At 30.4% G+C, this 13,619-nt stretch overlaps 3 protein-coding genes across 4 annotated transcripts in view; 2 read left to right on the forward strand and 1 right to left on the reverse strand.

Annotated features, from left to right (window-relative positions):
• Positions 1–13,619, reverse strand: part of LOC130672386 (synapsin) — a 513,694-nt gene that overhangs the window by 314,049 nt on the left and 186,026 nt on the right. The window lies entirely within an intron of this gene.
• On the forward strand, positions 2,503–3,850 carry LOC130671917 (uncharacterized). The gene is made up of 2 exons (XM_057476056.1): positions 2,503–2,830; positions 2,895–3,850. Exons 1-2 carry the CDS (start codon positions 2,503–2,505, stop codon positions 3,848–3,850), a joined length of 1,284 nt encoding a protein of 427 aa, XP_057332039.1.
• On the forward strand, positions 10,204–11,553 carry LOC130671918 (uncharacterized). The gene is made up of 4 exons (XM_057476057.1): positions 10,204–10,218; positions 10,321–10,710; positions 10,771–11,426; positions 11,535–11,553. Exons 1-4 carry the CDS (start codon positions 10,204–10,206, stop codon positions 11,551–11,553), a joined length of 1,080 nt encoding a protein of 359 aa, XP_057332040.1.

Here is a 13,619-nt window from a genome sequence, read left to right on the forward strand (position 1 = left end):
ATCTAACATATGGCGAGGTACCCGAATATTCTTTTTCCCACCAGCTATTTTTACAGCTTCGCGTGCACCGTCTAATGCAGACCTTATTGGTTCAGTACTTTTACGCATAGCTTTTTTAGCGGAACTTATAATATGCCGAATAGGAACGAGTCTTTTTTTTTCTTTCTTTACTATCTTCTTCTTCTTCTTTTTACTATTTCTTTTAGACTTCCTACTCTTTATTTTCAACTTCTTTTTAACTGTAGCCATCTTTTTCAGGCCCATACCAAAACTTCTCTTCACTCTCATAGTTTTATTGACCCCCCAAGCCACAGCTTTTTCACCAAGGCTAGCATCTTTTGCATGAAGACGTTGTAAAGCTTTTTCAGCAAGTTCTTTATCGGCTGCATGACGTGCCGCCATATTGTCAGGATTTTTAGAATAAGCAATATCGTGAGCTTTACAAGCTCTGTCTAGAGGATTTATCCCCGGATCACCACGAGCTAATCTTTTTACTAATTTTGTACCGGGCCCACAATATTGATATCCTGGCACGTGTAATTCAATTGGTAGCTTATTTATAATACCGTTGACAAAACCTTTGCCTTGCTTGGGCTTAGTTTTATTTAAACGTGTGCTCTTCGTCATTGTAGATTCACGACTAATCGCAGTGTTATAAATACTCAGTATTTATAGGTGAATTGTTGAGTTATCGTTTATCCACCATCCGATCAACTTGGTAATCAGTTTCTCTGAAAATAATAAAAGATGAAGTTTGAAAAACAGACAGCTAAATTACCTGTGATCAATTTTGACCAAGTTATTCAAGGTGATGATAAAAAAATTCAAAAACGTCATGGTGCACTGCTACCAAATACTGTTCGAGCAGTTCTTTGTGGACCATCAAATTGTGGGAAAACGAATGCACTTCTTGCACTGATTACTCACCCTAATGGTTTGAGATTTGAGAACATTTATGTATACTCTAAATCACTGAATCAGCCTAAATATAAATTCTTAGAGTCAGCACTACAGCCTATTGAAGGAGTTGGATACTTCCCATTTAATGATCATGAATCAGTTGTAAATCCGGATGACGCACAACCGAATTCTCTCATGATATTCGATGACGTAGCTTGTGAGAAGCAAGATCATGTCAGAGCATATTTTTGTATGGGGCGACACAAAAATGTTGATAGCTTTTATCTCTGTCAAACCTATACACGTATACCAAAACATCTGATACGTGACAATGCCAATTTTCTTGTACTTTTTCGTCAAGATGAAATGAATTTGAAGCACATATATGATGATCATGTGAATACAGATATGCCATACAATGAATTTAAAGAATTATGTTCAGCATGCTGGAATGATAAGAAAAGTGATAATAAATACGAATTTGTTGTTATTGATAAGGATAGTGAATTGAATAATGGACGTTATAGAAAAGGTTTTGACTGTTTTATAAGTATGAATTAATCATCCCTATACAAATTGACACAGTCATAAAGAACATTCAAGTGTGCAAACATGGAGTGTAGAAATATTTCTCAGCAGAAAGATAGGCTGCTACAAATATCCAAAATTAGTGATGCCATAAGACAAAAGCATAAAATATTAAAAGTTGATAAAGACACTTCGGAACAAACGAAGGGCATTAGTTGAAAATTCTAAGGCTTTGAAACATGAAATTAAAAAAGAAGAAGAATCAGTGCAAAATTTTTTTCTGAAAAAACGTGAACATAGTGACTATCAAACTATTAATGATAATAGTGGCATACATCATGGTCAGAATACTTATGATGATTTAAATGTGAACAGTACTAGTAGCAACAACTTGGATGAAACCATTATATCTCACCCTCCAACCTCTACAAGCACACCACTGAAATATCACAACTCTATATCTAAATATATTGAGATGTTGAATAAAAAAAATCCTAAAGGTTTGGATACAAGATTCGGTATTCGTAAAAAAAATAATCAATTATTTTTTGGTAATTCACCTGTTCAATTTAGAGATAATATGATTTCAGTGAATGATCAAAATCATGTTTTATCTCCGGGACTTATAGAATTGTTATTTAAAAGTGATCCGAATGAAAATTCTATTACGTCAAGTGATTTAGATGAGTACCATAAACTCATTGTTTCAACGAATACTCATAGAAAAAATTATGAACCCGAAAGAAGTCTTTACGTTGAAAAGAGTGCCAAATACAATAAATATATCGCTGAATTTGTTGGATCACCAATGAAAAAAGGTAAAGGACTACCGAACTTTATGACTGTTTCAAAGAAATGAAAATATATGGATTATATTTATTGGGATGATCCTAATGAACTCGTAGATCGCCTTCGTCTGTTGATGGCATCTCAAACAGCTGGCAACTCTAGTCATTCAAATGAGATAATTTCAATGATTGAAGAGCTGCGTGAAGCTGAAATTATTTATTGAGAGAGACATTAGCAATAATTCATCATTTATAAAATAACATTCAAGTAGAGAAGATCATCAAAATGGGTATCGATATATTTGGACGTGTATCTTCCCAATCGAATCAGACACAATTTAAAGGCTGCAGTAGTGGTGTTGGACCACCTGGAAAAGGTTTCAAGTTAACAAATGATGGACAGTTCGACTTAGACCAAAAGAGGTTATGTAATGTTGCTGAACCTAAGAATGAAAGTGATGCAGTCACATATAATGCTATGAAAGCTGCAATAAACCATATGGATGATAAATACAAAACTCATCCAGACCTCATTGTTGAATTGAAAACCAAAGTGAGTGCATTAGAAGGGAGTCTTAGTGATCTGATTCTATATAGTCAACAGCAATCGAATCGTATATCAACGCTTACGAGATCTGTAATACGTAATGGTGGAATATTAGCTGATTTTGAACGTAGAGTATCTAAACTTGAAAAACATGGAAAATAAGAAGAAAGTCATAGCTCAAGAGCTTCACAAACCAGCACGAAAAAATTATACTCGTCGTCATGTTGACATTCGAGGACTTGATGAAACTTGGCAAGCTGATTTAGTGGAAATGATACCATATAGTTCTGTAAATAGTGGATTTAAATATCTACTAACAATTATAGACGTATTCTCAAAGTATGCTTGGGCTGTTCCTATTAAAAGAAAAAGTGCTGGTGATGTCAGAAATGCTATGAAGTCTGTATTACAACAAAGGAGGTATCCTCAAAATCTACACGTTGACCAAGGCAAGGAGTTTTACAATAAAGAATTCAAAGATCTCATAAAAAGTCATAAAATTCATATGTACTCAACATTTAGCAACCTAAAAGCATCCATATGTGAACGTTTCAATAGAACTCTAAAAAATAAAATGTGGCAAGAATTCACAGCTCAAGGTAGTTACCGATGGATTGATATGCTCAGAAATTTGGTTGATACTTACAACAATACCAAACATCGAACGATCAAAATGAAGCCCATTGATGTAACAGTTGAAAATGAAAAAGAACTATTCAAGAAGATTTACAAACCCCTTCAAATCAATCAACCGGTGAATAAAAGGAAAAGCAAGTTTAAAGTTGGCGATAAAGTGCGAATAAACAAATACAAGCACGTTTTCGAAAAAGGTTATACACCAAACTGGACTACAGAAATATTCACAATAAAAAGCGTGCAAAATACTAATCCAACAACGTACAAGCTTACTGATTATCAAAACCAATCAATCGAAGGTGGATTTTACAATGAAGAGCTTAGTAAAGTCAAATACCCTGATATCTACCTTGTAGAAAAAATAGTAAAAAGGCGTGGAAATAAATATTTTGTAAAGTGGTTAGGATTTGATAGCTCACATAATAGCTGGGTAGACAAATCAGATTTATGAAAACTTCATTTTTTTTTTTTTTTCAGATTATTTTTATATGCAATGTACTTTAATGAATAAATAAATAAAAAAAATTTTTTTAATACAAAATGTGTTATTTATTTTTTATTATTATTTTTACAAATTTACTTTTTATTATTATTTTGTACAAATTTTTAATTTATAAGTATTAATGTTAATGATTATACATTATTTTTTTCTACTTCCATATACCCCCATGGTAAGGTATCGGTCGAATTCTCAAGTAGACGTCTTTTATCATCATTCCAACTTAATGCTAATTTTTGTTGTAAAACCGCCTTAACAATATGTTTATCACTTTTGATTAGCCATTCCTTTTCTATAACGTTACAATGTTCTAAAAGACATTTTTTAAAATAATCAAACTCAATCCTTCTTAAAGTTGAACCTTTAATCCCTTTGGCTCTTTTTTCAATTTTATTATCTTTATATTTTCTATATGTATAAAGCTTAGCTCTTAAACCTATAAATTCCTCTATAATTTTACCATTAGTCTCATCTTTCATAAGACCTATTACTTTTTTATTTTTTAATGAAATATTATATACATTATTTGGAGAATAATCAGATGTATCAAATTTATCTATGTCACGTTTAATAATTTCATAGATATTAGGTACTGTAAAATGATAAATGAGACTATCAGTATCTGTATACATTAATTTTGATGCCTCATAATGAAAACTTTTCTTTACATAATTATAATGAAAATCATAGATGAATGTCTTAGCTAAGTCAAGTATACTGAATCCAATATAGATAGGCTTTGTAAAATGCACATGAACGTTTTTTAATTTAATTATTACCATGTCTTCGCCAAAAACAGTTAAACTATGAAAGTTAGGTTTAGAAATTAGAGATTTTGCACCATAACGTCCTGTCCATTCTGTTACTATTCTAATTTCTTTATGTTTTCTAACATTTTTCATTGTTTTTCCGAATACAGCATTATTATTCATAAGCTTAAAAAAGTTTTTTTCAAATTCATTCTTAGCATTTTTGCGACAATCAGTATTTTTATCAATGTATGGCTGTAACCAAGCTGATTGTTCGAAGCCTAGAATACGATGAACTTTTACGAGTCTCATACCTAACTGAAGACACTGCTGTAAATTCTTATAATGAATAACATATCTTTCTTTTGAATATAAAGTAGTAATTAATTTAGATTGCTTACTGTTTGGTGGTACAAAATGCTCAGGACATAATGGTAGATCTTTATGCAGATCATGAAGAAGCTCTATCGGATATTCTGAATCTACCTCTAGTATAAAACCTTTTGATTCGTTTGAATTAAAAATAATATCTATATTGTCTACAGTTATATTATCAACCCATTTAAATGACTTATATGGTAGGGGCATACTCATTGCAGCTCCATATAAATTATTCACATCAAAATACATTAAATAAGATTCAGGTTCATTCGGATTAAAGTCATCACCCATAAATCGATTTTTAGCCACAGCATGACGATTCGTACACTGTGATACACCACCTCTTATGCCTTTTTCTATAAATAATATCATTTCAGCATCATCTAGCAGTTCTAATTGAATACCTGTGAGCTTTAACATAGCATCAAAGGCTAATCCTGGTGCTGTTTGGGGATATGAATGATGAAGGGGATCTAAATTATAAGTATTGTAACAACTACGTCGAAAATTTTCAAAAATATCAGCTAATAATAACACATCGGTTTTTAAATACAAATCAGAATATTCACCAAGTGTTTTGATGTTAAATTTACTCCAATTTAATTTTGCATGATCATAATCTTCGTCAGATATATTATTATCATTTAGTTTGGAATAAAAAAATGATTTTTGAGGCAATTCATCTTCATTTAACTTTACTATTGAATCTATGTACTCATACGGAAATACTCCTTTACGAGTGGCTAAACTAAACTGCTCATGATCAGAGTAATACATTCGTGTAATTTGTTTGTCATTATCTGTAAGATATGATGCTAGTTTCTCGAGACCAGATGCCATGAATCGAAATGAGTCAATAAAACGCAATTCAACTAATGTATTTTTAATAGACTTTGTAAAAGATATATAACGTTTTTTATTAATGGGTAAAACAGTAACTGAACCTTCAAAACCTGTGACTAATGATTTAATAATAAAATGCGAATCGTAACCTGTTAAGTTATGAAAGATAATAGGTATTTTGTGAGATTGTTTGTAATTTCGATTACATGAATTATGCGCAGGTCCGCGATATTTTCCGGTGAAATGACAATGATCACGACATTTATTAGCATTAGAATCGATTATTTTCCCACAAATATGACAATCTTTTGTTTCATTATGATATCTTTTTTCATCGGTATTGAGTGGTTTCATAGGTATAGGGTTTTTGAGTTTAAAATCAACTTTTCGTCCCAAAATTTCCAACTCCTTAATAAACCATTCAATACAATCAGAAGAGCGTTTGAGCTCAAACTTTGATAACGAAGAATCATAATTACACAAGACATAATAAGCTATACTATAAGGAACGTGTTTTTCAGTACCATTATCAGATTCAAGAGTGCATTCTAAATCGGCGTAGACAACAAATGGAACAGGATCTTTATATTTAAAATTTTTAAATTTCAATGTTTTATTATCTTTGTCAGGCAAACTCATTCTAATCTTATTGAATTTAATACAGTCTAATTTATGTTTTTCTAGAGAATTTTCATATCTGAAATGACACAAGCATCTCTCACAAAACCATAATTTACTTTTACTTTTTGATATTTGGCTTTTTACTAAACGTGATAAATCTTTTATTAAAGTGAAATGGAAAATTGGTCTGTAGTTCTTAAGATTATCATTATTAAGATTGTTATTATCATTATTATTATTATTATTATTAATATTATTAGCTTCAATCATTAATAAATAAATTATAGGTTTCTTACATTGATAATTAGTACTTAAGTATAATGGCGCTATTACACTAGATGCTGAATCTTCCTCTTCATTCTTAGTGAACTGCGATTCAAACCCGTAAACATTTATCTTTAAGTTATTTAACTTTTCAAATTTCGGAATGTCTTTGAGAGTTATAGGAAAGTTAATATCCTTGTAATTAAAAAGTGTACTGAAATGTGGATATGATGATGTCCTTTCTGGGTGAGTAGTTTCAGCACCATATACTGCAGCAGTTACACACCAAAGAAAACAAAATTCATCATTATTTTGGATGTTGATGACAGCTCTTTTATATTGTATATCTTTAGGCAAGGAGACAAACGTTGATAAGCCAGCTCTCAATGGGGCATATCTAGCGATGTTGATAGTTAAATTTATCACTTCCACTAAACTCCACCCTGAGTCTTTTTGATTAAACTCTTCAACTTTCTTCAATAAAACATCATACACACTACTAACAAACCAGTTGTCTAGATCTGTTGTTATCAATATCTCACGACTTTGAGTTTGAAATGTCTTTGTTTCCTCAATGGTTAATTCACTCTTAACATTTTCAAATTTGCACATTAAAGTTGTACTAACTTTAATATTTCCAATCTGCTGCATAGAATCTCGAATTTTATTCATTGTTAAACTTTTTGCATCAGTCAGAAATGTTCTTAAATCAATATGACCAATATTTACAATGCAGCCAGTTGTTATACGATTCTGAAAAGCGTTTTCCATATCGCGCCACCGAATTAAATTTCTAGAATTCAAATCTCCACCAACCACTTGCTCACTTAATAGTAGAAACTTCTCATAATAAGAATGTAATAGTGTAATATTTGCCTGTATAGACCGTCTCTCTTGAACACTTACTCGCGGATTCAATAGGATACTATTAAATGATGTGATAGTATCACTGCAAACATTACAAGCTCTAATACTCATATCTTTACTAATAGGATTGTGTGTTAAAAGATCTTCATATGTTTGAGCAATTGTATTCACTACGTTGGAATATAATTGTATCGCCATAGTTGAAAAAATAAAGATTTTTTCGTAAAGCACAGAATTATACCAAACTCGTTTTATGACGAGCAGAAATGAACTAATGCATCATCTCCTAAAACACCTCTTTTTATATTTAATGCATCAAAGAAAAACCGACTATGTAAAGATAAAAATTTTCCTTGAATTTTTAAGATTTAGGATCATTTTTCCGAGAAAAAATTTCTCTGAAATCGTGTAAATGTATAAATTATGCTAATTAAAATAATTTTAGTTTTTCAGCTGAGTAAATATAAAAATTTTGAAAACTTTTAAAATGGCAAATATATATTTAGGTTTTCTATTGTATAATGTATTTTACAGATTACATAACTAGATAGCGGTAGTTCTCAAAAGTATTTTAATCCTTTAAAGGTTGCGATAAAACAAAATTAGCATAAAACATAAAATTTTCCCAAGATAAAGTTTTGAGTAAATACGTTTATTTTTCAAAATTTATCTAGGATCCTTTAAAATAATAAATACATATATGAAGGTCTGCTATTGCATAATGCAGTATAGATTATGCTAATTAAAATAATTTTAGTTTTTCAGCTGAGTAAATATAAAAATTTTGAAATCTTTTAAAATGACAAATATATATTTAGGTTTTCTATTGCATAATGTATTTTACAGATTGCATAACTAGATAGCGGTGGTTCTCAAAAGTATTTTAATCCTTTAAAGGATGCGATAAAACAAAATTAGCATAAAATATATAAAATTTTCCCAAGATAAAGTTTTGAGCAAATACATATATTTTTTTCAAAAATTTATCTAAGATTCCTCAAAATAATAAAATAGATTTATAAAGGTCTGCTATTGCATGATGTATTTTACAGATTGCATAAACAGGCTGCAGAAGTTTTCAAAAACATCTTAAATCTTTTAAGCTGGTGATAAACAAAATTAAAATAAAATGTATAAAATTTCTCGAAGGTAAAGTTTTGAGTAAATATAAGTTTTCAAAAGGGTGTTGAGAAGAGTAAATCTGTGAGATTAAAACATTTATAAATAAATGTAAATTTTTTTTTTTACTACTGTAGGATTAAATAATTTTTATAAAATATTTTGAAACTCTTGAGCAGCTGAAAGAATCTATTAACAGATAAACGAATGCAAATTACAGCTAAGCGGTTTAGGAACAACATTTTTGAAGTAGGTAAATATTCGCATTAGGATAAATCTATCCCAACTGCAAGTAAATGTAAAATCTTCTAGAGCTAAAATTTTAGTGTCCAACCGAAAAAATATTCAAATGCGCAAATAAATGAAGATTGCGGGATCCAGTTTTAGAGAAAAAACATTTGTATTAGTATAAATTCCCAGCAGTTATGCATAAATATAAATTTATCCTTTAAACAACATTTAGGTATGTAAATAAATGGATTTATTTTTTTAAATGCGTTAGAGGTTTTAAAGAAAAACTTCTTATAACATTTAAAATGAAGAATAATTTCAACTATTCTATAAAGTAATATTTTTTTTTTTTTTTTTTTTTTTTCGTTAAGCAATTTTTAATTATTTATACGAGACACATTTTTATACGAGTGAACGTTTAATATGAAAAATTCCATGTATAAAAACCTTCATGAATATTTTTTCATAATGATTTTGATTTTACATCTATGAAAAAAAAAATAATTTCTGTATATTAAAGATTTACTTATATTAAAATAGCTATAGACATTTTTTTAATTTTAAGTTTATGTAGTAGGGTTAAAAATATTTTTCGGAAAACATAAGACATACACCTCCTAGGAATAGTACTTATGAGTACATGGTAGGGGTTGATAAGATGTATACTAAAATGTATAAGACAACCCTTCTTACAGGTATGTAATATACAAGTGTATAGCGTGGGCTGGAACTCTACTTAGATATGGATAAGAAAACTGTTGCTCCACCCATTTTCATGGCCAAAATTTGGCAATAGGGCATTGTCCTAATGAGATGGGATGGTCAAAATTTTGCCACCTTCTGAGGGATTTTCAATGTACGTTTATGGCGAGGGCGGATTATGGGCCTTACTTAGAAAATAGTTAAGAAACTGATGCTCCACCCATTTTCTAGTCAAAAATTTAAGTGATAGGTTATTGCCCTAATGGAGTAGGCTGGCTGAAATTTTGTTATTTGCTACTGACCATATAAATATCGGCTACAAACACTGCAGAGCTCATTACAAAGCATCTTGTGAAAATACTCGAACCTTTAATTTTGCTGACATTGTGTTCGAGCATAGATTTTTTCATATCTATCCGATAAAAATTTTTTATTATTTGAAGTAATAATCATACATTGTGTGTGTGTGTAAGTTTGTGAATACGTAAACGTCTTTAATCAGAAGTCGTATTAAAAGAGAACCAAAAAATGGATATCGAAAATGTAAGTACAATATTATTATTATTATTATTTTTTTTTTATTTAGTTCAATTTATAGCATACATTTGAACTTATCGGTGTATTTCCTTTTTTTTTTTTTTTCAGATTTTTAATGATTCATGCTACATACCATTAAAGTGGGTGGAAAAATATGGGTTGGCCATACTATGGCAAACGATCATGGGTCAAGTTTGGCGACATATAGAGTCTGGTGAAGATTGGTCAGAGATTATTTATTTAATTGACGACCAGAAGACCAGGCTGCTTAAATTGGGAGCGAATGTCTGGTGTTATTTTATGGTGACTGACAATGATGACGAAGAAATTTTGCATGCGGACCTACAGCAAATCGCTCACGATCCAAATTATTTCTACCTCGATGGCATTACAGCTCGCTGCATAAGATTTGCAGCCAGTGTCGAAGGATGGCCAGGTGAAATAGTTAATTTTTCAAGACCTGGTGAGGAGCTAATGACGGTGGATGAGAACATTGAAGTCATCACCATTGATGATGATGATGACATTATCATTGATAATGATTATGATGAGGATGAGGATGATGATGATGAAGATGAGGACAATGATGAAGATATTGATGACTTTCCGTCAAGAACACCATCACCACCTCCACCATATTCTCCACCACCTTCATACTCGTCATTGTTTCCAATTCACCCGCTACCACAAACAATGTACGCCCCATCAACATCGTCGTATTTACCGTCACCATCACTGTCACAGCCATCATCATCATCGTCATTATATGCATCATTTTCACAGTCACATCCATCATCAAGCACATCACATGCACCACCATCATTGGCACCATCATTGTCATCATCATCATCATCACCATACCCATCGTATCCACAACCATCATTATCATCATCACCGCCAGCATATTTACCACAACCATCGTCACAGCAGCCACCATATTTGTTACCACCACCTTCAGAATGGTCATCATATTTACCACCGGCACCATCATCACAGCAGCTATCATATTTGCCGCCGCCACCTTCTCCACCACCGACATATTTACCACTACAACCACTGATGCCATGGGTTGATAATAATAATATTTATTACAATCATCCAAATGAATCGGTGTGGGTACCAGCTCCACCAGAATCATACCAGCAACAACCTCAACATCGCTATGAAAACAACAACGATCATCAGCATTTTCAACAACAACAGCAGCAACAACAGCAACAACAACAACAACAACAGCAATATTATGATGATAATGGGCGCTATTATTATTATCACAATCAACATTTCGTGCAAAACAATTTTTTCAATATGTTTGATGATAGTATGGAAAATGATTTTTAATTACTAATATGATTATATATATGGGTCATTCCACCAAATAAAATTATTTTTACGGGGTGACCCTCGTCGATTTGGTTTAAACTTTGTAGAGTCGTTCTATATATTAAAAAAAAAATTCTCTGAAAATTTGAGCCTTTGATATGCAGCTGTTTCAAAGTTATGATTTTTTGAATTTTTTAAAAATTTTTGTTTTCAACTTTTTCATTAATTTTTTTAAAGGAAAAAATTTTTTTTTAAAAATGAGCACATAACAGTTTTTCGTAGGAAAAATTCTCAGCTTTCCAATAAAAATATCTATTTTTCATTTTATGTTACAAAAGACCTTTTAAAATTCCATTAAAGACGAAAAAACGATTTTTATGACTGTGCGGCGCTTGATACATCTAATTTGATATTTTTTTCTGAAAGCTGAGACTTTTTCTCACAAAATATGTGATTTTCACGATGTGCATATTTTTTGTTTGAACAAAATTAAATAAAATATAAACTCTCTATGATTAAAAAACGTTAATTCTTATTTTTTCTGAGGATGATGATACATTTTTACCATATATATCCTAAGCTATCAACAATAAGTGAGATAGGGTGCACTGCTTGTGTTTCTTTCACCGTTTATGACTCAAAGTATTGTACGTTCAAAACATTTATTTTCTAAAAAAAGTCATCATTCCCTGATTAAATCAAACGATTCGAAACGGTTTGTAATGTTAAATGTCCATAAAAAGGGTGATTCAAAAGTATTCAAAGTATTCAAAAGCCTTAAAAAGTATTTAAAATTTTTTTTTCAATCGTTTTAAGTCGTTTATTTTAATAAGGGATGGTTATAACAGTGAAATCAACGCTGGTAAAATTTTGAATAGCCCGGATGTATTAACTTGCGGTGTGAGGATATGTTTTCGGGTATGTATCTGCAGTAAAGCTCTGAAAACAAAAATTATAAAACTATTTTTCATGATACCAGCATCAATGGTTCAAGTCTAGGAATTAGTAATTTGAACTTTGATTCTTGTGTTGTGTTCAATAGTGATTTCAGACTATTGATGTCATCTGCGTTAATGACAGTTCTGACTTTGTAATCAAGTTTTATAAAAATTTGTGTGCATAATAAATAGTATTTATGGTTTCTGTTTAACTATAAATTGCAAAGCATAAGTTAGGCGTACACTAATGGTTGATCACACCATTGGGTTTAATATAACTTGATTCTAACTGGCTGCTGACACTGATAATAATTTTCAATGCAGGTAATCATGAAAAATATAGTGTGTAAAACTAGATGAAACACGACTTCAGATTGCAGTTATTGTCAGCTTTTGCGTACGGCTCGGGCAGCCTACTTTACTTTCTTCTGACATCGTTTTGTTTCATCTCTTGCCACACAATCAACTATTACAGTTTGTTAAAACTATAAAATCAATGACTTGTATTTAAATAATTATTGATTTTGTTCAAACAAAAAATATGCACATCGTGAAAATCACATATTTTGTGAGAAAAAGTCTCAGCTTTCAGAAAAAAATATCAAATTAGATGTATCAAGCGCCGCACAGTCATAAAAATCGTTTTTTCGTCTTTAATCGAATTTTAAAAAGTCTTTTGTAACATAAAATGAAAAATAGATATTTTTATTGGAAAGCTGAGAATTTTTCCTACGAAAAACTGTTATGTGCTCATTTTTAAAAAAAAATTTTTTCCTTTAAAAAAATTAATGAAAAAGTTGAAAACAAAAATTTTTAAAAAATTCAAAAAATCATAACTTTGAAACAGCTGCATATAAAAGGCTCAAATTTTCAGAGAATTTTTTTTTTAATATATAGAACGACTCTACAAAGTTTGAACCAAATCGACGAGGGTCGCCCCGTAAAAATAATTTTATTTGGTGGAATGACCCATATATATATATATATATATATATTATTATTATGATTTTTTTCAATTATTATTATTATTATTATTATTATTATTATTATTGTAAGTTATTTTTTATATTAAGCTAAGTATATTTTGCAACCAAGCATTTCTTGAAATTTTTTTATAATTATTATGCATTATTATTTTTTTTTTTT

The sequence above is a fragment of the Microplitis mediator genome, chromosome 7 (assembly GCF_029852145.1).
Source record: "Microplitis mediator isolate UGA2020A chromosome 7, iyMicMedi2.1, whole genome shotgun sequence".
In the NCBI taxonomy this organism is placed as follows: Eukaryota; Metazoa; Arthropoda; class Insecta; order Hymenoptera; family Braconidae; genus Microplitis; species Microplitis mediator.

What these genes read in the sequence shown, in the direction of transcription:
- LOC130671917 (XM_057476056.1), top strand. Translation starts at nt 2,503, where the DNA reads ATGGGTATCGATATATTTGGACGTGTATCTTCCCAATCGAATCAGACA. An exon ending in TAGTCAACAGCAATCGAATC is followed by an intron (nt 2,831 to 2,894) that starts GTATATCAACGC and finishes TTTTGAACGTAG; the next exon opens with AGTATCTAAACTTGAAAAAC.
- LOC130671918 (XM_057476057.1), top strand. An exon ending in CGGTGGATGAGAACATTGAA is followed by an intron (nt 10,711 to 10,770) that starts GTCATCACCATT and finishes GATGAGGATGAG; the next exon opens with GATGATGATGATGAAGATGA.